The following is a 25426-nucleotide window of genomic DNA, read 5'->3' as shown; positions in this document are numbered from 1 at the left end:
GTAAGTCAGTAGACAGGAAAGAGACATTACTTTGGGTATGTCTACACTACCCGCCAATCCAGCGGGTAGTGATTGATCTATCGGGGATCGATGTATCGCGTCTCATCCAGATGTGATACATCGATCCCCAAACGCACTCCCCGTCGACCATCGATCCCATGCCGTAAGGATGCGAAGGAAGTCAATCTAAGTTACATCAACTTCAGCTACGCTATTCTCGTAGCTGAAGCTGCATAATTTAGATCGATCTTCGCCCCTCCTCCCAGTGTAGACAAGGCCTTAATGGGAAAGGCTGATTTTCATGAGGTATTACACCCTTCTCAAAAAATCCATCAGTACCAGACAGACCATTATAGGGCATTTCAACAGAATTTCCCCTACATAGGTAGATTCAGGAACTACAAAAGTATGTTAGGTACATGCAGTTTATAAATCCAAGGGGGTGCAGAAGGGAAGAGAAAGAAAACCTTACCTGAATTGAAGCTTGTATTTTGTTGAATAGAAACTTTGATTCCAAGGTTATCATCTACTTCCACAGTGTTCCTTTTGCCATCATTCTCAAATTGTTTATCCATATGCGACACAGGGAAGTCACTCTTTTCTCCCAGTTTTGCTTCTACAGTTATTTCACCCTGATTGGTATTTACAGTTAATTTGCTTTCATGTTCACAAAGTAGCGGAAGAATTTGTGCCCCAGGAGGTGAAGTCCTTGCTTCAGAAAAGTCACTTTCTAATAATAAGCTACTGTTAACATTATCGTCTATGTTTTTAAAATGATCATTCCTCTTTGCTTCTTCTGAAGGAATACAAGGTTCTGATGTAACTTCCACATATGGAATATAGTCTTTAGCTCTTTCACCACTTGCACCCATCTCTGTAGAAGGGCGAACAATGACTGTAGACTCAGTACTAATTTCCATACAGAGGGCTTCATCTACGCTTATGAGGTTCACTGTAGTCTCAGCGGTTTCTGCAACTTCAGTGTCTGATGTGATCTTAGGTACTACTGATTCTCTCATCATAGCATCCTCATGAATCTCCTTTTCTCCCCTATATACGCATTCATCTCCTTCTCTATCACCCACAGGCAAAGAACTATCACTTTTTTCTGGGCCTGTGGATGACAGGATGCATTCAATTTCTTTGGTACTATTAAAGATGACATTGTCATCTTTTACTTCTGTGTTTGCAGCAACGAGCTGACTTTCCTCTATGACTGAGAAGGTGAAAAGACTGTCACATTCTTCCATTGTACTGAGAGTGATCACAGCACCTTCATCTTTATCTTCTATACTTGAAGCAATGTGTTGATCTTCATTGCTGCTGGCAACTCCCATCATTGGAGCCCCACATTCTACCACCTTTCTAACAATAATCATAGAACCACCACTTTTTCCTTCTGTATTTAGAGCAGTTATTTCACGCTGCTCATCTCTCGCTGCACTGGTCTCAACAACCTCACATTCTTCTGCTGCATTTGGGGTAATCATGGAACCCTCATCTTTTTCTTCTGTTTCTGCTGCAATGAGTTGACTTTCAGCTTGTGTGGCTCCACTGATAAGGACTATCTCACATTCTTCTGTCCCACTTCTGGTGATCATGGCAGCCTCCAGTCTTCCTTCTGTTCCTGAAGCAGTGAGTTGATCCTCATCTTGTGTGGCTGCACTGGGCATAGGAGCCTCAAAATATTCCATACTTGTGGAGATCATGGCAGTGTCACTTTTTTCTTCTGTGCCTGCAGCAACATGCTGAATCCTATCCTCTGTGGCTTCACTGGACACGAGGATCACTTGTTCTTCCATTATACTTGTGGAAATCATAGCACACTCATCTTTTTCTTCTTTGCCTCTTGCAGTTGGATGATTTCCATCATCTCTACCACTGAATGCACTGGGCATGGCAACCTCATATATCTCCATGTCTATACAAAACATAGTACTCTCATTCACTTCTTTTCTTGCAGCAGTGACCTGGCTATTATATTCCATAGCTGCACTGGGCATGGGAGCCTCAAATTCTTCCACGATACTGGTGGAAATCGTTGTACACTCATCTTTTGCTTGTTTACTACTGGCAGTGTATGTATTCTCTTTGAATCCTGTGGCTGTACTAGGCATGGGAGCCTCAAATTCTTCTTTGTCTATTAAGACCACAGTACTTTCATTTTTATCTGTTCTTGCAACAGTGAGGGAACCTTCAATTTCTGTGGCTGAACATGGCATGGCAGCAACACCTTCTTCTATGGTACTGGTAGAGATCACGTCACCTTTAGCTTTTTCTTCATCAGTAGAAGCAGGAGGACTCTCATCTTTCTTTGTGACTGCACTGGTTATTGGACTCTCACATTTTCTGCCATGACTTCCATCGGCACTACTGTCTTTCTTTTCTTGAGCTGCAGCAGCAGACTGACCCTTATCTGTCTCTGTCACTACACTAATCATTGGACCCTCGTACGCTTCAACATCTATAGACATCATGGCATCCTCATCTTTTTCTGTATTTGGGGTCAGAGTGTCTTCATCTGCTATGCTTATACTTGCCACGCTGCTCTCAACTATCCCCTTTGCACTTTTGTAGATTATGCCACCACTAGCTTCTTTCTTTGCACCAGTATTGCTGTAAACCCCATCTTTATTTATACTTGTGGCAGCCATACCAGACTCAGCTTCTACTTGCTCTGCAACTATGCAGAAAATGGAACTTTCACCTTCTTCTGATGCTATACAAATGAGTGCACTTTCACCTTCTATTCCTTCACAGGTTGAAGCATGTTCTAGTTCCTCATTTCCTCTTCCTGTACTGGTCACAATATCCTCACCTTCTTCATCCTCTTCTTTTGCACCTGTGCTAGTCACAAAGCCTTCATCGTCACAAGGCCCTATGCTGATCATAGTGATAGTAGCTTCTTCTTTTGCTTCTGTACTGTCCATTGCACTTTCACATTTTTCTACGTCTAAGCCAACTGCAAAACCTTCATTGCTATCTTCTAGTCCTGTGCAGATTGCTGCAGTCTCAGCATCATCTTCTCCTATTATGCCTGTGCTGGTCACTGCACTTTCACCATTTACAGTATCTTCACCTTTGTCAGCACTTGTTCCACTCATGGTACTGTTGTTCAAGACCATTTCAACACATGCACCAGTTACAGCACTGTCTTCTTGTGCATCCACTGAGCCAATTATGAAACCATGACCTCTTTCTTCTGTACCTGTACAAGTTACAGCACCCTCATTTTCTTTTAATTGGTCAGCACCAGTTACATTGCTTTGGCATTCATCTGAATTATTGCTGCTCATGAATCCTTCACCTGCTTCTGTGCCTGCACTGGTCACAGCACCATCACTTTCAATTTCACCTATACAGGTAACAGAACCTTCAAATTTGCCTGTATGTCTACAAGTTGACGTCTTGCACTTCTCTTCCAAGCCTGCACTAGTTACAGCATCATCTTTTTCTTCAGTCCCAGCACTGTTCACATTATCCTCAATTTCTATTCTGCCTGCATTGACTGAATCTTTACCATTTTCTTCTGTATAAATCATGGTGCACTCACCAGTTTCTCCTTCCTTTGTACTAGTCAGGAAACTTTCCATTTCTGCAAATCCTCCAGTGACAACACCACCACCTTCTTCAGCTGCTGCAACAGTACACTCACCATCTGCTTCTGTGCTGAAACTGACACTTTCGTTACTTTTCGCCCATATACTTGTTGTGAAACCTTCATCGGCTTCTATGCTTGTGCAGATTAAAGTAACCTCACTTTCTTCTTCTGAGCAAGTAGTTGTGGCATCACTTTCCTTTTCAGAGTGTATTGTAGCACCCTCACCTTTACCTTCTCCTGTACTAGTGGCCATTACACTGCTCTCAATCATTTTCTCTGTGCTAGTTCCTATTGCAGTGGCCTCAGTTGTTTCTAGCCTGTTGTATATGTGATCAACACTTCCTGCACTGGTGCCCACTACATTGCTTTCACTTTTATCTTCAGTGTCAGTTATCATACCATCACCTTCTTCTGCTCCACTAACTATAAAAGAGTCTTTAATTATTTCTTCTGGAACTCTTATAACATTCACTGGCACTAGCAACAAAGAAGATTCTACCATGTTACCCATATCATGTCCTTCACTCTTTTTGACCATGTCCACCATGGTACCCTTTTCTTCCTTTGCAGCAGTGCCTATATTTAAGTTATCATAACTTTCTTTTTCCTCCAGGTTCATCAAGACAGATTTTTTCACGCTCACACCTCCATGATCTGCAGTTTGGTCAGTCATCGAGCTTTTGCCTTCTATTCCACCAGTTACATTATACGCACTTCTTCCTTGCACACTATCTAACATAGTCACTTGATCATAACCTTCTTGTATACTTACATCACCCATGTTTTCTCCTACTGCTTGTTCACCAATTAGATGAGTCTCATCATCTTTTTTTTCAGTGTTTATCATGGTGACCTCAGCTTCTTTCATAACACAACCTAGCACAGGGCTACCTTGTTCCACATATGCAGTTCGTGTTGCATTATTGTCTAAAATAAAGGAGTCTTTCTTTAAACAAATCTTATCTGAAGTATGAGATTCCTCTTTAGCTACATTAGGCAAAGAGTCTGTGAAGTCTGAGATACATATATTCATGGACTTTTTATGGGAAGCATCTTGTCTGGATGAATTAATTGCTAAAGAAAGACTTTCTTCAATAGGATTGACTTTGTTTAAATTTTTTGGTTTTCTGACATCTTCTGAAGTCTGCTCCTTAATAGGAGCATTAAGTAAGATTCTGCCACTTGTTTCACACACAATGTTCATTTGATATGCCCCCTGTTTAATGGGTCCTTGATCCTCAGAAGCTTGTTTGGACATAATATCTAGTGCATTAACTCCTTCAATAGGATTTTTTTCATGTTCAATGGTTTGTTCAGAATTTCTGTCAGCTGGAAACTCTGATACACATGCTTCAAAATCCACCAAACTGTTTCTCAGTTCATTTTTTGAACTACATAGGTTCATATTTTCTTTTGCAGTATTTTCAGAGTCCATGTCTAGTAGTGAACTACTACTACTTTTTTCTTCAATTTTAGATGCTTCATGTACCTTTGCATATGTCTGTTCTGAAGCAACTTCCATTGGCTCTTCTCCTTGTTCAGAATGTAACAAGTCATCACTAGTCCTGATTGGTCTCTGAGTCGCTGGAATATGACTGGTTTCAAATATATCAGTTACTAATTTTTCCTCTTCCATTGTCATTTCATGGGCTGACAAACTTCCTTTTTTATTTTCACAAGATAATTTTTTACTTGACTTTTTATCCATACTCATAATCCCTTGCACCTTTTCATGGCTACAGTCCATTTCTTTAATATCTTTGTCCTCTAATTTGTTACTCTCTTCTTTCTTCTTCATTTCCTTATTGCTATGCTTTAAGTTTCTGCTTTTGTGACCTTCTACTGACAGCTTTCTTTCTAGTTTGGAATAACTTAAATCTTTATCACTCTTATTTTTCTCTTTTACAGTTACCTTTTCGCCTGCTTGTAACTTAACTCTGTGACTAATGTCTTTTTGTGAACTATAAACTGAGCGCATCCCACTTTCTAGCTCAAAATCAACAATGCTTTCTTCAAAAACTTTATCTTCATTCTTGGATTTGCGTTGTTTATCTGTGTCATTCTCTTCCATGTTCTTATCTTTGTCTGGTTGTTGAACAGTCTCGTGTTTTGTAAAACTCTCTTGTAATTCTGTTTCAATTGGTTTGGATTGTTTACTGTGACTCTTAGATTTAGACTTTAACAAAAACTTGTCTTCTAAGAAGCTCTTTGATCTTCGTCTATCTCTGTGAATACTATCTTCTTGCCTTAAATTACTATCTGAATTAGTTGATTCTATTTCATGTTTATCTTCTGAATAGCTTTCACTCCTTCTCTGTGATGAAGAAACAAGTTGCTTAGAATTACCCTGAGAATCCTTCTGGGGCCTAGAATCACTTGACCTTTTGGTCTTGTATTCCGCTCTTGACTTCTCTGTTGAAATGTGTCTGTCTTTTTTGTTATTTTCTTTATGTAACATTTCTTCATTTTTTAAAGTGTATTCAGAAACATTTTTTCCATCTTTGCTAGTTGTTGATATTTTCCTTTCACTTCTGTGTTTACTTTTTCTTTCAGATTTATCATCTGATGGAACCTTTGTTTGTTGATTATGTTTTTGAACACTATCCTCGCCTTTCAAGCTTCTTTCAAAAGAATGGAGCTCAATATCATCGCTTATTTTATATACACTGTCTCCTTTATATTTATGTTTTATTAACAATTTATCTTCTGAAAGAGTTCTCTCTTTTTCATTTTTATCTCTAAATGATTTGAGTTCTTTCTTAGCAACAATTCTTAAATTTTGAATTTCTGTATCATCTTTTTTCAGATGTTTTTCATTTTTAAAGGCATATTTCTGCTTCTGCAGTTCATCAGTGCTGATCTCAGCTCTCTCCAGCTGCTTTTTGGGTTCCCTTGTTTCTGTGTCCTGCTGTGTTCCTTCTATCTGAAGAGAGGTAGATGTTTTTCTTTTATGTTCTCTTTCCACTTTAGGATCATTTTTGCTTTCCTCAGTTGAATGTACTGACTCTGAAACTCTTCTAACAGGCTTAGTCACTTCGCTTTTTCCATGATTATGCTTCAGCTCCTTTGAAGAGATTTTTTCACAGGTCTAAAACAAACAACAACAACAAAAAATCAGTACATTCACTACACTGAGGAATGCATTTATCATCTTAATTTAGATCTTTGAAATAATTAATTACATAATATTTCTTGTAAGAACCTCAAATTAATTTCCCCCCTCCCAATAGGTAAAAATATGAAATAATAGTCAGAATTAGCAGGCCTCCCTGAATTACTTCTTGTTTTAACTAGAGCTTATCTTTAAAATAAATCCAGTCCTGATTTAAAAGTTTCTAGTGATGAAGAATCTCACCATCTTTGGTAAATTGTTCCAATGGTTAAACACTCTATTAAAAAAATCGCACCTTATTTCCAGTCTGATTTTGACAAGCTTCAATTTCCAGCCACTAAATGCTGTTACCCAGTAAAAGCTTTGTTATCCAGCATATTGGGGGAATGAGGAGTGCTGGTAAGTCAAAAATTCTGGTTAACTAAGAGGGAGGAAGTTTGGGTGTGGGAGGGGGCTCAGGGCTGGGTGGCAGGTGGAGTGTGTGTGCAGGTTCTGGGAAGGAGTTTGGGTGAAGGAGGGGGCACGGGGCAGGGGCATGCGAGAGGTTTTGGGGTGCTGGATCCGGGCAGCGCTCACCTTGGGTGGCTCCCTGGAAATGGCAGCATGTCCCTGCTGCTCCTAGGCGGAGGTGCTGCCCCCGCAGCTTGCACTGACTGCAGTTCCCAGCCAATGGAAGCTGCGGACGCAGCGCTTGGGACGGGCACCCTCCTCTGCCTGGGAGCAGCAGGGACATGTCACCACTTCCGAGAGCCATGCAGAGCCACGTAGGGAGCCTGCTGGCCCCGCACTAACCCGACTTTTAATAGACTGGTCAGCGGTGCTGATTGGAGCTGCCAGGATCCCTTTTTAGCCAGGCGTACCGGTGAAAAACTGGACACCTGGCAACCCTACTGAAGATCAGAAATGCCACTTTATAGAGCTTTCTGGTTGGTAAAGATTCAGTAAAATCTGTGTTTTCTGGCAATCTGCTAGAAGAAGAGCCCTGTTATCAAATTTGTTCCCCATCCATAAACTGATCAAAATCACCCCTTAACCCTCTCTTAGATAAGCTAAACAAATGACTCTCTCCTCTAAGGCACGCTTACCAAATCTTTTATAATTCTCATAGCTCTTCTTTGAGCCCTCTCCAATTTTTCAACGTCTTTCTTGAAGTATGAATGCCAGAGCTGGACACAGTATTCCATCAATGTCAAATATAGAGATAATATAATCCCCTAACTCCTCCTACTTATTGAAACACTCCAAAGATTTTCTATATTAGCTGTTCTAAAAAGCTGCAAAGCAGCATTACTAAAATAACAAGGCTAGAAAATTAAACCAAGAGAAAGAATTACAGGGAAAAATAATTCATAAAGATTAATCTAGTAGAAGAGAAATTTAGTATATACAGATACTCATTTTTCCAATTAAAAATGAACAGATTAGAGACATTTGATAATTTCTGTACAGTAAAACAAAGATGTTTTGATATGAAATTTAAAATAAAGTTTACTAGTTGATGCATGACACAAACCTCATTTGTCTTTTGTGTTTCTTTGGAATCTTCTTCAGGATGCTCATATTTCTTTTCCCAACTATCTTCAACATGCCTAAATAGATAGTCAAAGCATTAGAAAAATGTCGTAACAATTTAGTCTAACTCATCAACTCACAGACGATTGGTTTTTAAACTAAGAAAAAACAGACATTTGCAAACTAAAGCATCTAATAAGAACTTGCTGCATAACCTTGGGCAAGTCATTTAACACAGTAAGCTTCTATTTCTCCATATGCAAAACGGGGACAATACTTACCTACTTCACAGATATGCTGTGAAGATTAATTAATGTCTGTGCAGAGCTTTGATATGTAAAGTACTACACAAGTATTAGTACTGTTAAGTATGACTAGGTGTCGCCTGTAATTTGGATGAGCAAAGACGACCACTGCACAGGCAAAAACAAACATCGCTCCCTGTATCCTTACTCTACTGCTTTCTACAGAAAAGCATTTTTAAAATACTGAATTGATCTTCCACAAACTTGGCTTCTTATGTATGTCTCGAGACTTAAAAATCAAGCCAAATCTGGAGACTGTACTGATACTCTTTGTAAGGATGCATAAAACATTCCAGTTTGCGCCGCATCATGCATTGGGTGGAAAGAATGCAAGCCAAAATAGGGAAAGAACATGTTAAAAAATATTAAGATGAATTAAATGCTTTCAAGTCAGCAGGGGCTGATGAAATACACCTTAAGGAACTAGCTGAAGCAATCTCAGAAGCCTTAGCAATTACCTTTGAGAATTCATGGAGAATGGGTGAAGTCCCCGGGTACAGGAGAAGGGAAAACATAGGTACCTATCTTAAAAATAGAGGACCAAAGAGGACTCGGGGAATTATATATTTGTCAGCCTAACTTCAACACATGGAAAGATACTGGAAAAAAAAATTATAAATCAATCAATTCGTAAATACCTGAAGGATAGGGTAATAAGTAATAACCATGCCAAACTGACTTAATATGTTTCTGTGACAGGGTTACTGGCCTAGTGGATAGGGGTGGGCTGTGGGGAGCTGTGGACATGATACATCTTCGTTTTAGCAAGGCTTGTCACAGAGTCGCATTTTCATAAGCAAAACTAGGGAAATGTGGTCTAGATTAAATTAGCATATTGCAGGGGCACAACTGGTTGAAAGACTCAAGTGTACTCAAAAGCGTTTTCAGTGGGTTTCTGTCAAACCAGGAGGACATATCTATTAGGGCCCCAAAAGGGTCTATCTTGAATTTAGTACTATCGACTATTTTAATTAATTATCTGGATAGTGACATTTGATCACTATCTTATAAAATCTGTGGATGAAATCAAGCTGAAAGGGATTGCTAGCACTTTACAGGACAGATTAGAATTCACAACAACCCTGACAAGTTGGAGAATTAATCTGAAACCAACAAGGTGAAATTCAATAAAGACACTTAAGAAGGAAAGAATTCCAATGCACCACTACAAACTTGGGAATAACTTGTTAGGTGTGGTTCTGTTGCAAAGGATCTGGGGGTTATAGTGGACCATAAATTGAATAAAAACCAACAGTGCAATGCAGTTGCAAAAAGGCCTAACATAATTCAGGAGTGTATTAAAACAGGAGGGCTGTATGTAAGACAAAGGAGGTACTTGTCCCATTCTGCTTGGTCCTGGTGAGGCCTCCACTGGAATACTGTGTTCAGTTCTGGGTGCCAAACTTTAAGAAAGATGTGGACAGATTAGAGAGTTCATAGGAGAGCAACAAAAATGAAAAAAGGTTTAGAAAACCTCACCCATGAGACAGAGTTAAAAAAACTGGGCATGTTTAGGCTTGAGAAAGACAACTGAGGATGGAACTGCTAATAGTCTTCAAATGTGTTAAGAGGTATTATAAAGAGAACAGTGATCAATTGGTCCTCATCTCCACTGAAAATTGGACAAGAAGTAGTGAGCTTAATCTGCAGCAAGGAAGATTTAGGTTAGATATTAGGAAAAATTTTCTAACTATAAGGGTAGTTATGCTTTAAAATGGATTTCTATGGGAGGTTGCAGAATCCTCATCTTTGTCAAACCTATTTTTTAAAACTTCCAAACACTTGTCAGGGATGGTCTAAGTATCCTTGGTCTTGTCTTGGCACAGGGGGCTAAACTAGATGAGAGGTTCTCAATCTTTTTCTCTCCGAGGTCTCCCCAACATATTATAAAAACTCCATGGCCCATATTTGCCATATCAACTGTTTTTCAGCATATAAAAGCCAGGGTTAGCATTAGAGGGTAGCAATCAGCCCCATGCCGCCCACAAAGCTAAGTTGCTCAGGTTTCGGCTTCAGCCCTAGGTGGTGAGGCTCAGGGCCCCAGGCTTCAGCCCCATGACATGGGGCTTCAGCTTTCTGCTCTTGGCCCCAGAAAATCAAATACTGGCCCTGCTTGGTGGCTCCCCTGAAACCTGCTTGCAGCCCCCTACAACCCTGGCTGAGAACCACTGCACTAGATGACCTCTTAAGGTCTTTGAGTCCCACATTTTTATGGTTCTATGACGATATTAATTAATAAATAATTTATATTAAAACAATTAGTAAGGCATTAGCCCAAGGGGAAAGAATTAAAGTACAAATCTCAGGCTTAACTCTCCACTTCATGATTACCACGTGGTGAATTTCTCAGTCTCAATTACACCCCATACACTTTTATTTTCATTGTATGTTTTAAATTGAAAGTTTGTGAAAAGTTAAAGAAATATACATTATCAGTCAATGAATTAGTCTGGTTGTGTTATCGATTGAATTGACAGTGGAAGACTATTAATTCACTTCAGCATACTTCACTGGTTAATTCACTCTTCCCACACCCACGGTGCTCAGAGACATTTAGGACTGGAGAGAGACACCGAGAGAGAGAGAGAGACATGTTGAGCTGGGGGCTGGAAGTCTGACATTAGAAGGATCACAAAAACACACACTTAAATGCACATAAAAGAAAGGTTCAGAGGCATTCAGAATACACACTTTAATTATACTGTAACATAGCAGGAGCTGGCTACTAGGGTGTTAACAATACATTAAACTAGAAGCATAGTAGTTAAACGGGAAAACTCCATGATAAATTAAAATAAATATCTTAACAATAAATAAATAAATAAATAAATATTTTGTGTCTCAAATTAAGCTTACTTTGCTTTAAGGGGAACTTGTTATAATGGGTATGTGGTGACTGCAAAAGTGAAGAGAACCTTTTTTTATACGCAAAAGTGAGTTTATGTATTAATCTAATTTCTTTAGAAACAAATATAAGGAATACCTTGAATCTCTTTTTCTTTTCCTGCTCAGGGCTACTTTTTTTTCTAAAAACTTCTGTTCTTTAAGAACATCCTTAATGCTGGTACCAGTAAGTTTCATTTCAAAATCTTTTGTCGAAGACTCTTCCAAGTTCAGGCCACTTTTACCTAAAATATACAATAAACGGTTACAGTGTTTGAGAAGCATGTATTTTTATTATTTTTGTAAGTGACACTGTAAAACAGTGTGAGAATTTTTAATCCTGTTTTTTGTTATTTTTCAGGAATGTCACTGTGGACACGAAAAAGTTGCATATGGAATTTTGCACAATATTTTAGTTACTACAGACTTAGTTATATTATGATGAGAGAAATTCTGCCCATACGGAAGTCAACTGCAAAACTCCCAATGACTTCAGTGGAACCAGAATTTCACCTTATTTGGTTAAAACACTCAAGTCTAACTTGTAATTTTAACATCACCTTCAGCACCCTGACTCCCACTTTTCAGAGACTTTGTTTTCTCTGCAGCTTTCTGTTTACGCTTCTCTTCAAGTCTCTCTCTATTAATCTGCCTCCTTAAGAGTCTCTCTTCTTTTTCTCTGGCCTGAAGACAGAAAAACAATGAAAAGAGTGATTTATTTGTAACAATGAAGAATGACAGAAGTTGTTAAAAAACAATAATCAAAAAACATTATACAAGTAAATTTCTACATTTCTGCAGAATTCAGCGTTTCAGTATAACAGCAAAAAAAAATCAATAAGTTCTCGAATAGTGCTGTTTACAGTTTACAAAGTACTGTACAAACTTTAATTAAAAGTAAACCTCATAAAATACTTTGAGATATTAACCCCTTTCCAAGCCTATAAGGTTTTATCCCCATTCTGCAAGTGGAGAATGAACAGGCACGGAGACTATGATTCCATGTCAGAGACAGCATTAATCCTAGGATGTTCCTGGTTCCCAGCTCCAATTTCAGCCCACTAGACAAGGCTACCTCTGCTTTCAAAGAACTTTATAATTCTTTTCTTTCATCCCTCAACTCTGTTGTACATAAGAATTACATGGCCACACCCAGAACACAATTTAACCCAGCGGTATTGTGGTGCAGAAACCCAGAGAAGCTGCATAAAATGAACGTCCAGCAAGCCAGTCTATCCTAGAAAAGTTAAGGGATGGGAGTGGGGTGGTAGAGGATGATAAACTCAGTAGGTTTTCAGGTTGCGATGGGAAGGTTTTACCCCATTCTACAGGTGAAGAAATAGGCACAAAGACTATGAGACTTGCTCCAAGTTCGTGTCCATAACATGTAAATGAGATCCTAGCCCTCCAACCAGGCCAACATGTACACCTGAACATCTCTTCCCCCTCATGCTGGTCAGAGACAGCAAGAATTACTGCAGCTGAAGGGCTGTACTAACTGCATCACATGGAAGAGGAGTGAGGAAGATGGTTGGGGCCAAACAGGTACCAGTTCTTGTTACATTAAAGATATGTACAATCCACCTTGATAGATGGTGGTAAGTAGATAAGGGATTTCTTCTCTTTCCCTTTCCCTCAACTGGTAGAGTACACTCAGCTTGCTGGCCCCAGACTCCCCTATCTGTGCAGTCTCTTTCACTTCATTCTTCTCCAAATTACTCAGTTAGCCAAGAAAGAACCCATCCTTTGAGATGTTGGGAAGACACCGCACACTCAGTGCTTCATCTGACATTATCATCAGCCAGAGTTTGTTGTAAAACAGGAGGAGCGGGATAGTTAGATAAGTCAGTCGTTCTCAAAATGACTGTCAATGAATCACTGCCATGAAATATTGACAGATCACATGGTGCTGGAGACAGTCTATGGAAGTATTAGCGGTGTCCAGGAAAAAACAAAATTAATAAAGGGCATAATTTTTGTATTGAGAAAACAATCAGATGGAGTTAAAATGTTAATAGTGATTGTATTAAAACTTACAATAGACTGACGGTGTTGCTCTACAGTCCGTTCATCATCGGAATCACTGTAGTACTTAGAGTACAGAAAAGGCTTGTGAACATATGCATGACGGACAGGTTTGGCTTTTCCATCGCAAACCTCATTAGTCTGAGGCTTTATTTTACTCTGATTGTTCTTCTCTTCTTCATCTAGTAGTAAAAAAGCGGACGTAAATTTAAGTGACATTGTTATGGTAAAATTTAAGCTTTGTAAAAACGAACTTCCATAAAAAGACCAACAGAAATGTTTCCTTTAAAAAAATGGTTTCAGGGAGATTCCAATTCAGTGTTTACAGCCAAATGTTACTAAAGTATGAGAAGTGATCAATCCATTCACATTGTCGAGAGAAAAATGCAAAATATAAATAAACTGCACAAAGTAAGAGAAGCAATTAGATTTAAAAATTCATTCCATTTTGGTACTATAAAGGTGTCATTTAACATAGTTAAGGACATTTTAAATATAATTTTACCCATGAAAAATTATGTACAGCATTACATCAACTATGGCTAAATTTTATAATGAAGACAATCCCCACATGTATTTTAGGGATGCAGATACACTGCATTGGTAAAGCCTCATCTGTAAAAATCAAACATCATTCATATACAAAAAAAAATAATCAGCACACTATTTGTGGATTTAGAAACCATGGATTTTTTTCTGTACAGGAACTATACAAGTGACCTAAGCTCATGTATGGATCAGTTAATGCTGAGGTACTATGCTGGTTGAAATAACACAGCAAATCTATCATTTTATTTTGCCAGGTTTATTCAGTAAACATATATACTGTATGTTTGGGCTTTACCAATGCAACAGAGCCGCATCCCTAAAAATACTTTACAAAATTTAGCCATAACTGACAATTCTGAATCCAATTTGTCATGGTTTACGTTGACTGCAGTTACAGACAATGTCATGTTAGTTAACTCAATTCTTCCCACTCATTTCTGGGCACAATGAAATTTTACAGTGGTGACAGGCTTACAGAAGCCTACCGAAATGGTTTCAAAGTAGTCAATCCGAACTAGGAGAAAATTCTGTTGACTACAGGAGCCACCATATTTCCTAAATCCTCAATGTATCAAAGAATTTCAGAGCTGCCCAGGACTAGGAGAGTACAGAAAGGAAAAGATCACAAATGAGAACCCTCCACATCCACTAACCCTAAATCTGGACCTATCCCAATCTTCTCCACCAAAATCACGAAGCCTTTTGGAATTCCTGCAATCCTAGGGCTGTGACAACTCCCTGATCCCCAAATGGTCTGCTCACACAACACCTGGGTTCAAGTCAGAATATCAGTCTAAGGCTACATCTACAATACACACCACTGGTAGCGCCACATAGTGTATGTGCAGCTACACGCTGTAGTGAAAAACAGGCTGAGTCCCACTGTGGTGTGTAGTTACATGCCAGTGAAAGGCTCCAACAAGGGGAGGCAGCAGGGAAAGCCTCCAACAGCTCCCAGAGCCTTTCCCTGCAGCAAGGAAAGCCTCCAACAGAGGGGTGCTGGCAGAGTCATTCCCTGGTGCCTTCTCCCTGCCAGAATCTTTTCTTACAGCAGCGAAAGACTCCAGCAGTTCCCTGTGGTGGGGAAAGGCACTGGCACCAGAGAGATAGCAGGACACTACATTGCTAAAAGCAGCAGTCAACAGAATTTTCTCCTGGGTAAGATTGACTTCTTTGGAAACATTTCGGTACTCTTCTGTAAGTCTGTCATCACTGAAAACAGCAATATAGATAAGGGAGACATAGGCTTGAGAAAACAGACATCTTGTAGGATATGTACTTGGGTACATACCCACATCTTCGGGCATGTCTCTACTCAATTCACCTAAGCTGTGCTCACCATATATGCTGCTATTTACATTCATACCAAACAAGCATGCAGTGCAGATGTACATTTACACAAACTTCACATAAAAGGAAAAAAAAAAAATTAAAAACAGCACAAAAAGCAGAGGCATTTTTATGAAGTGTCACCACTACATCCTGAAATAACACACACAAATAAAGTAACTTTGAAGTACTGGACTATATAAATATTTTTTATTTTAAAATGCCAAATTACCTATTTTGACTATTATTTACTAACAGCAGAAATGCTATGAATTCTACCTCCAAAAGAAATATTCTCTATTATCACCCTACACATATATGATAAAATATACTTCAAAATAGATCAGTCTGTAAGGTACTGTGTTTTCAAATGGCAGGGAAATACACCACCCAGGATATTGCTAACAAATGTATTATTTTTACCGTCTGATGTGATCTCTCCTTCTTCAGTGCTATCGGAAACCACAGCTTCCTCTTCACTTTCTTCTTCAAAGGAAGAGAGGTCACTGGTATGGACAGAGCTTACAGTGATATCACTGAGTAAATCCACATCTGAATCCTCCAAAATATGTTCTTTAAAAAAAAAAAAAAAGAAAAAAAAAGTTATACCATTCAACTTATCAAACCAATGTGTTTAGCTCATTTCCTAAGAAAAGTTTATTGTTATTTTTAGAACTATGGTACACAGAACAGATACATTATTTCTGAACTCAGTTTGAATTACAGACCAAATTTTTGCTTTAACCACAAGTATAACCCCACTGACTACAATGGAGCTATTCACGTTGTGTTAGTAAGATAAGCAAGATTTAGGCTTCTCTTACAAGTCCATCTGTTCAGATGAGGGTTCTGACCTTTGTGGGGAAAAAGCTAGCATTACTGTTGGTTTTATACTCTTACTGTTCCATGGCTAGTTCAAGAGGACTACAGTTACCAATATTGTTGGGGCAACATCTTTTCACTCTCTAAATTCACCTTTGAAAACCCCCACACCAACACAAAGTGCCCCTCCATCCCACAATACTTTTTAAGTTGCCTTTTCTATACCTTCTTTTACACCTTCTGTTATCTTGTGTTTACTGCTGCTTTTTTCAGGAGCCAACTGTTTTACTGATTCTGCCTCTCTCTCTTTCACTTGCTTCTCTTCTTTTGCTTTTAGGGCATCATCATTCTTCTTTGAATGGTCAAACTTCTTGTCATTCTTTTCTTTTTTCTCTTTTTTTCTTTCCCCTTTCTCAGTGCTCTCTGGTTTCCTGTCACCTTTATCTGTTAATTTATTTTTTTGGTCATCACTTTCCTGTAGAATTTCTTTGCTTGGATGAATTAAATTGTTAACATCTTTTGTTGAATTTTTGATTTCTTCACTTGGACAGGGGAGTTCATTTAAATCTTCACACTTTGCAACTGCTTCACTTCCTTCTGAAGAATCACAAATGGGTTTCTCTTGGTCTGGCAAGTCTTCTGAGTTTCGCTCTCTCTCTGTGCTACCATCAACACTCTGTTGAGATGAGAATCTTTTTGAAGTTCTGTCACTGTTCTTGGAATTTGTATTCTCCGCTGAAGCCCTGGCAGCACTTGCTTCCTGGTTAAGAGAAGTTATTGTTTCCAAAATTGACATGGCATCACTAGCTACATTAGTACTAGGAGCAGTAGTAGAAACGCCTTAAAGAATGAGAAAAGAAATAAAAAGTTTTAGCTAACCAAGTTTTCCATAACATTTGTTAAAAAGAAATATGTATTTCTACATTGACTGGTTATTATTTTTGAAGGGGAAAGACTTTTCAAATTAAACTGGAATCTCAGAAGTCTGTTAGGGGAAAAATTGAATAATTAGTCTATTATAATACATCTTAAGGACAGCCTAAATGCCCCAAAATCTTTCCAAACAAAAGAACTGCATTAAGACAGTTACATCTCAGTACATAATTGGCTACTCATCTTTTACAGCCTAGATCCTACTTGATCCTGTTGTGAATGTCAGTATTTAACTTTGAGACTGTCACTTCTAGGACAGACTGATTTCCTGGAAACTTTAAGTAGTAGTGAAATTGTGATAAGTGTTCGCCTCTTCTCCCCACCCCTCACAGCAGCAGCAAATTGGAATCCTGGGCTGTTCTCTCTCACAAAGCTCATCTTGCTGACACCACAATTATTTAGAGATAACAGCAGAACTAGTGATGATCAATAATACCACTTGCCAAGAGGAGAAAACCAGGTAAAAAACTGACAACATAGAGTAATGGCAAAATACCTTGTACTGTGATGGAAGCATCTGCTTTTTCCTCACTAGGGGCTGTACTGGGGCTTGCTTCCTCTTTGTGATTTAATGTGGCTAAAAACTCATGAACAGCTTTTTCCACCTGAGGTCTGAATGTGTGGTTGATCTTTGGATCCACAACCTGAGAAATAATTCTGTCAATTCCAGACTCCAACATTCCAGACCTGAAACAAAATCATTTTAATACTTAAATATAAGGAAATTTATTCCCACAAGCTACCTTAAACAGATCTGGCTTATCTAAAGGGTGTTCCTTCCACACACACAACTTTCAATAAAGCACTAAGTAATTTTTTTTCCGCTTGCTTCAGGAACATCCATAGCGGACTTGTGTCTAGGTAGTACTCAAAATGTCTATCAACACACATAGGAATAAACAGTTTCTGTCCAAAAAAAAGCTTGCAGAATATGAAAGATAGTAATAAAAGCTATACCAGCAGCCCTTTTACCGCGCCATTACTAGCTAACTTCTTGTAGGCACTGCAGTAATATTGGGTTTTAGGCAGGGACTTAGATAAGAAGGCATTTATCTTTATAAATCAGTTTGAGGAGGGATTCCATGCAGAAGGGGCAGCTTGGAATGTGTCAGCACTATATCATTTGTCTTCATAGTCCCAATGTCAAAATTTCTCAGTATGGCATTAGGTGACAGCTACTAAACAGTGGAGGTCAGATAATTAACTTACCTGTATTTAATAGAAAGGTTAAGTGTTTAATCAGTTAGCTTCCGAATGGCCTATCTTTTGTTCATCACACTCTAGAAAACTCACTCTACACCTCACTTGAGACCTGGTTTCCATTTACAGTGTTATCAAGTCTGAACTATAAAACACTTGTCTTTGCTCTATCCTCAAGTGCTGATTCCTACAATCAACTTGCGCAACAGGTGGCAAAGGCTCACTATTCACACAGCCAGTACTTTTGTTCTCAAGTTTCTCATCTGTCACTAAAGTTGGCAGGAAGACACCCCTAATTGACATGTTAGTCTGGGGCAACATTAGGCTGTTTCTTATATTGGTGTATCTGGCAACACTATGCAGAGGAGGTAAATGTGTTTATAGCACAAATTGTGGTCACTGTAAATGCTTATTCTAAGTTATTTTGATATGACTGTTTACTGGCAGTCTTACAAAACTTTTTGCTGTCTGTAGAAATAATGTCTAAGGATTCTTGTTTTGGGAACATGACTTTTGAGTAACTGACTTGTGCTTCAACATACATGGATTATCATACCCACAATCCTATTAATAACCAAATATTTAACCCATAAAACCTAACAACTAGTAATTTGCTGAATCATCTACTTATGAGGTAGCAGTAGTGCTAGAATCCCTACAGGTGAAGTTATTACAACATATCACACAATTGACTTTAACCATTATAATCTGATGCAATGCCAACCCTTCAAGCTAAGTAAATATTCTCTTTTCGTAGAAGTTGTGGAACTTCTTTGTCTAATTAGGTTTCCATTCATCTGTCACTGGGGGATGAATACCTTTTAAAAACAGCAGAATATTAACTTAACTTGGGACTTACTTGAGAACCTGCTGCCTAATATTATTTCTCAGCTGATTCTTGTTGAGATGAGGACTCCAAGTGTGAGTTGCCAGGTGGTTGGAAACAAAGTTGTCAACACGTTGTCTCAGATTTTGATAGGCAGGCTAAAAGGGCAAAAAAGTGAGATCAGATATTAAAAAAGAGGTGCTTGAAACTCATTTTCCTAAAGACAAGTGCTGAGAAACTTAAAAAACAAACAAACCCTAGATCTTAACTGCTGAGTTGATACAAATACCAGGACTCGTCTACCATCCTCCGATGGGCAAAGACCATATATGAAAACCTAGTTACCTATAACTGTTTTATGACCCGTATTGGAAGCACGTTTATATAACCTACACAAACAGCATGTTCTTCTAAAACCAGGGCCCACTGACCAGCCTCTCTAAACAAATAACACGATCTTGCACAAGTCAGTCATTGGCAACTGATTTCGAGGGCAACACGCTGGAGAGCTCATTCCTTGGGCAAGTAGAACAAGGAGCCGCCACAGATCTGTCGCTAACGAGGATGTCAGCGGTCTAGTGCAAAAGACAAAGCGCTGCTGTGTGGCTGCGATGTGTCCCCTGCCCATGCGGAGCGATATTTCCCGGACACTTTAGCCAGGCAGGACTCTCTGCAAGGCTGCGAGCACCCGCCGGCTCCGTGTCCTGGGCAGGACTGCTTCGCCTCCGGCAACACTCCCGGCTCACCAGAGATGACGCTGCTGCGCGACTCGAGGAGACAACCGGCCCCCCTCCCCCGACCGGGTCGGCTCCAGCCCAGCCAGCGGAGGAGGATGTTCCCGCAGAGCCGGGGCAGGTCTGTGTCCCTCATCCCCTCCTCAGACCTGCCCAGCCTCCGCCCGGTACCTTGGTGTCCACGTCGGCCAGGCAGTCTCGGCGGAACTGGTCGAACAGCCCCTGGCTCTTCAGGTGATTAACAATCACGGACACCAGCTCGGGCTCCACCGCGCCGCCCCCTCCGGAGGCCCCGGGCAGCGGCNGGGGGTTACTGGCCATGGGGGAACCGGGGCCTTCAGAGAGCGCGGGCGGCTGCCGGCTCCGCTGCCGGGGCTCCAGACAAAAACTGGTTACCGAGTAGCAGCCGCGGCAACTCTGACCCCGGAAGTGAAAGGGAACGGAGGGAGGAAGCGAGAGACAACAAGTGGGAAAGAGCAGCGACGGGGAGCGGCGCCAGGGCTGCGGGAAGGGACTGATTCGCACAGTGAAAGGGGCGGTGCTACTAGCCCTTTAAGGGACGATGGGGAGGAGCGGCCGTTGCTCCTGCTCATATGGCGGGAACATCCGAGCCGAGCTCTGCGGCTCTGGCCTCCCCTGCCGCAGCCCCATCGCTGTCCGCAGCAGCGCCGCCTTTACCAGCCTGTTGAGCTAGCGGCGCTTCCAATCCCCGCTCGTGCCTGCCACGCTGCGAGCCGCCGGGGTGCCCTGGCAGCGAGCACCGGAGACAAATAGGAGGGGATGGCACAGCTGGTTCTGAGCATGCGCCAATGAAGTGAGCATGCTCAGTAACGGCTGCTGAAGCCGCTGCTTTCACGCTGCCCTGACTTGGGAATTGCTGCTCTCCGGACCCTAGAGCGGCAGGTCTCCGGCGGGAGGGGCCCGAAGCGGTGGCACTGGCTGGCCAGACACCTGGAGGCGGGGGAAGGGCTGAGGGGCGCGATCAGAGATGGGAGGTTCGGAGCTGGGGTTGAGCACGGGGTGGAGGCCAGGCAGAGGAGCTTCCCCTCATCGCAGGGCAGCATGGCCAGGGCCCCGTTCTGCAGAGCTCAGCGCATCCCAATGCCTAGATCAGGCAGCTCTGCCCTATCTGATGCCCTGTGCGGAGCGGGTAAGGGGGACGCGTCCTACCTGCCCTCCCGCCACCCCTCTGGAAATTAGCACGGGCACTGTTTAAACACACCCTGTGTCAGTGTCCATGTCTGTGTAGAGCCTCATCGCGCTTCACAGATGTGTCCGAACTGCGTTTCTCACTGCCTGAATTGGCCTGCCCTTTTTCTTCTGCTCGCCTGGGTGTCAAGTTTCGCTCCTTTAAATTCTTTACTTTTAAACTGTTATTTTTATTACTCTTAGCAGTTCATTCACCTTCCTTAACCCATGGCAGAGGAATGTCATTGTGCTGTTTAGATGATATTTTAGGAGCAATAATCATTTTAAAATGTTCATAGTTGCTAGTAGGTTCAGCAATCACATCTCAGTGTTTCTAGGTAGCACTTCCTGTTTATATTGTGAGATTAGTTTTTAATTCTGTTTTTTTTTTAATACAATGGTGTATTCTTTAGGATCATATCACATCAAGGCTGACTGATTTCCAGGGTTGATGTCAAACTTAAGTTTCCTTTAATCCACCAGTCAAAATTGCTTTTGTCACCTTTATTTTGCCTTGTTATCCAGCACTTTCCTCCTTTGTCACATGCTACCACTGGTGTGTAGAATATGGTTTGCAAACAGTCTCTACGGGCCAGCTTTTTAAAGGCTAAAAGTGTCTCAATGCTTTTGAAAGTCCACTAGTCACCTAAATACCTTTCAAAATCTGGCCCAGAGGGCACTATACTATCTTCTATGAAGTCTTTCTCAAACATAAATTTCTATTGTAATTTTTTCTAAATATAAGTACACAACCATAAGTATTCAAAAATCATGAGTTATGCACCCCAAAGTCACAAAATTAAAATAAATACATTTTAGGTTCTTTTAATTTGCCTTTTTGTTTCTGAGCCTTTAGGTGGCACTAGCTTCATACTTTTTCCATTATCTCTCCCAAAGAATCCATATACCTAGAACAGTTGTACATTCCTATAACATTCAGAGCCGTTTTGGTCTTCCAGTAAGATGTGATTTTTTTTCTCTGCACCCTTTGGAAATGAAAACTTATTAAAAATCCTTATTTCTGTAAGTAATTTGCCGTCCTGCAAACACTGAAGTGCACACTTCACTGTTTTATTGCTTTATTGGTTACATACATAAATGTTAACATTTCTACTGAATTGTTTACACATATTTTAATTTCATAGCCTTTTATGTATGCTTCATGTTTTGATATGATATATTTTAGTGATGTTCTTCATTTTGACAAGTTTACAAGGATTTTTTTTGCAATGAATTATCCTGTTCCTCCTTTGCATTGTAGGGGGGGTGGGCATGGAACTGACCTCACCTAATTTGCCTTTTGTTGAAACTAACGTGTCCTGTCTCTGCTATCTTTTTACAGTGGGATAGCTAATGCACATTAGTTATCCCATGGTAAAAACTCACATTTTCTTAGCACTGAGGACACAAGCTATATTGATGACTGAGATGTTAAATGAACCACTATTATTCATTGCTTGACAACTCTGATGCTGATTGTGTGACTGCTCCTTTGCCAGCAGAGAGATTTGTGTCTGATGAGGCTACGGTTACACTAGACAGTTTACAGTGGGGAAACTGCAGCAATGCAGCTGCACTGCTGTAAGCTCTCTAATGTAACAGCTCTGTGCTGACAGGAGAAAGCTCTCCCATTGGTTTAACTACGTCAGCCCCATGAGCAGCAGTAGCTATATGTCAGCAGGACAAGCTGTCCCACTAGCATAGTACTGTCTACACCAGCCCTTAGCTTGATGTAACTTGGGTTGCTCAGGGAGGATGGCTTTTTCATACGCCTGAGCAACATAAGTTAATCCGCAGTAAGTGCTAGTGTAGACATAGCCTGAATATCTGTAGACCCCCATTTATGCAGGTGTCATGGAAAATCAGTTAAAAACATTTTATACTAAAGGAATTAAGATATCCTCCCCCTATTCTCTTCCCTTTTTGAGTGATTATCTAGATGGTGTGGCAGTAAAGGTGTGAAGTTAAGGTGCATAAGGTACAGTGCAACACCAACAGCCCCTGGTCGTTGGTGGGTGGGATTGAAGCTGAGATCTCTGGAGCTTAGTGCATGAGCCGCTACCACATGAGCAAAAAGCCAACTGGATGTTAGCTAAGGCTGTAGAGCAGACTCATTTTATCTCTCCCTCCTCTTTCCAGGTGGTCTTGGTGCCAGTAGATGGGCTAGGAACACCACATCCAGGAGGTCTGTGGGTTACAACAGCATCTTAAACCTCTGTGGACGGTCTCATTCAGAAGTAAAGTGGCCATTTGTTGTGTTTGCACCTTTCTTACATTATGATGATAATATTATTTAATCCATTATTGTGATAGCCACAAAGTTGTGGAGACACAGTCTGATAGGCTGCAACAAAAATAATTTCAGTTTACCTAAAACATTTTGATGTTGTGTCTCGGTGCATCTGCAGAGTGTAGGACTGATCACCTGGTCCAGAAACATCCACAAATGGTGTGGCAGTCACAGGCACCGACTTACCATTGTGCTGGTGGGGGGGTGGTGCTTGACCCCTGGCTCTGCCCCAGGCCTCACCTCTGCCCACACCCCCCTCTTTCCACCCCCTCCCCTCAGAACACTGCGTCCTTACTGCTTCCCCTCTTTCCCTCCCCCCCGAGCCTCCTGAACACTGTGAAACAGCTGATCGCAACGGGCAGGAGGTGTGGGAAGAGAGGGGGAGGCACTGATCAACAGGGCCTGCTGGCATGCAGGAGGTGCTGGAGGGATGGGGAGGGCCTTCCAGTGGATGCCCAGCACCCATCATTTTTTTCGTGTTGGTGCTCCAGCCCGGTGCATCCCATGGAGTAGGTGCCTATGGTGGCAGTTACTACATGTGCTCTGTATTGTTTCTGAAGCTGTATAGGATATTTTTTATTGTAGGCAAGCCACTTGGGCAGTATGATGGACTGTATCCCTGTATTCATCCCTGTACCCCTATATTCACACTATTGTAATAATCTTTGTACAAGGTATGCTTGTGAGGTATCATTTCAAAACTCCTAATTTTCTTGTCATTGTTGTCCGGGTAAAATGTGTGGCACCATTGTATGTAAAATTATAAGATTCCACTTGGTGTTGTTACTAAAATATTTTCCACATCTGGGGAGTGGACAAACCAGTTCCTCAGAGACAAAGGGCAAGCTGACACCTCAGTCTAGTGTAAACAAAGTCAATAGGCAGTTATTGTTAAGTGACTATTCTTTGGCAGGAAAGAGGACAAGGGTGAAAAATCTTCTTAGCAAAGAAACAGCATGGAGTTCCCGTCCATGCAGTCACCTGTCACCATGCTCCCAGCCAGAAATGGTTCTCCAAGGGAAGACAAGACTATGAAAAGAAGGGGCAGACACCCCAATGTACCCCCTCCTCCTCGCTCTCTATCCATTGATTCACTACACACAAAGGAAGCAGCCATTAAATAGAAGAAGGGGTCCTGGCCTAAGAAGTTTGGCCAGTAAAACTGTTCAGAGCACATGGTGAGAAAAACTTAGATTAAGCACTAGTTACTTATCTTTATTTCTTCTAACCATTTCTGACTTTTATGGCTTATTACTTGTACTCACAATATATATCTTTTTGTAGTTTAATAAACTTGTTTTATCTAATACAGTATGGTTAAATGAAGTGTTTGGGAAACTCCATTTGGGGTAACTAGATAGATGCATATCATTTCTGTTAATTAAATGATGGATTTTTTTATAAGCTTGTATTGTTCAGGAGAGAGCTGAACAGGACATAGGTTTCTGGGGAAAAATCTGGGACTGGGACTGTGCTGGAGTCACCCTGCAATGTAATTCAGGCTGATAAGAGACTAGTTGTGATTCGTAGGCTGCAGATGCACACACAGCTGAGAGTGACTTACATGTTGGCGGCTATTTTGTGAACAGTCCTCACTGGAGGCTGCAGCAGCAAAGCAGTGTCAAGGGCACCCCAGATTAGAGGGCAGGGGTGGCACGGATACTCACTAGTCTGTATTGTACCTCACATATGTCACAACAGGTCGCGCCTTATTTACTCACTTTATAACAGAAAATCAGAATTTGAGGGGTGGAGGACATTTTTTAAATATCTGCTGAAGACAGCCCTTTCACATCAGTGGCTCATTGATGCAAGCGCAAAACACAGAGAAATGTTTTGAAAATGAGAATGCAGATATTCTTACGAAGATCTGAAGAAGCTATGAATGTATGCTACATATTATGACCACTTTATAGAATCAGAAATGTAGGGCTGGAAGGGGGACCTTGAAAAGTCATCAAGTCCAGCCCACTGCACTGAGGCAGGACCAAGTAAACCTAGACCATCCCTGACAAGTTTTTCTCAAACCTATTTTTGAAGCCCATTCTGGAACTCAACTACTCTTATAATTTGAAAGGTTTTTCTAATATCTAACCTAAATCTCCCTTGCTGCAAAT

General features: G+C 40.8%; 1 protein-coding gene and 1 long non-coding RNA gene across 9 annotated transcripts in view; one reads left to right on the top strand and one right to left on the bottom strand.

Moving 5' to 3' along the window:
• BOD1L1 (biorientation of chromosomes in cell division 1 like 1) overlaps positions 1-19211 on the bottom strand; it is a 50718-nt gene extending 31507 nt beyond the window's left edge. For 7 of the 8 annotated variants that reach the window (XR_004373137.2, XR_004373138.2, XR_004373139.2 and 4 more), the window contains exons 1-10: positions 19131-19211; positions 17568-17758; positions 16364-16978; positions 15740-15889; positions 13451-13620; positions 11974-12097; positions 11514-11658; positions 8989-9051; positions 8227-8302; positions 473-6689 (exon numbers count right to left, since the gene is read on the bottom strand). Coding sequence is in view for 5 of the 8 variants with exons in the window: in XM_032776195.2 (XP_032632086.2) it covers positions 473-6689; positions 8227-8302; positions 8989-9051; positions 11514-11658; positions 11974-12097; positions 13451-13620; positions 15740-15889; positions 16364-16978; positions 17568-17751 (7744 nt within the window). In the remaining 3 variants the exon portion in view is untranslated. The remainder of the gene's footprint in view (positions 1-472; positions 6690-8226; positions 8303-8988; positions 9052-11513; positions 11659-11973; positions 12098-13450; positions 13621-15739; positions 15890-16363; positions 16979-17567; positions 17759-19130) is intronic. The other variant, XM_032776197.2, reaches the window with a different exon arrangement.
• Positions 19212-20573: 1362 nt separating this feature from the next.
• On the top strand, positions 20574-23767 carry LOC142046901 (uncharacterized). Its single transcript, XR_012655986.1, has 2 exons — positions 20574-23468; positions 23729-23767. It is a non-coding gene; the product is annotated as an uncharacterized LOC142046901 (long non-coding RNA).
• Positions 23768-25426: the final 1659 nt, after the last annotated feature.

Source organism: Chelonoidis abingdonii, chromosome 5, assembly GCF_003597395.2.
Source record: "Chelonoidis abingdonii isolate Lonesome George chromosome 5, CheloAbing_2.0, whole genome shotgun sequence".
Taxonomy (NCBI): Eukaryota; Metazoa; Chordata; order Testudines; family Testudinidae; genus Chelonoidis; species Chelonoidis abingdonii.
The sequence above is the reverse complement of the archived record's forward strand: the minus strand, read 5'-3'. Positions and strand labels throughout refer to the sequence as shown.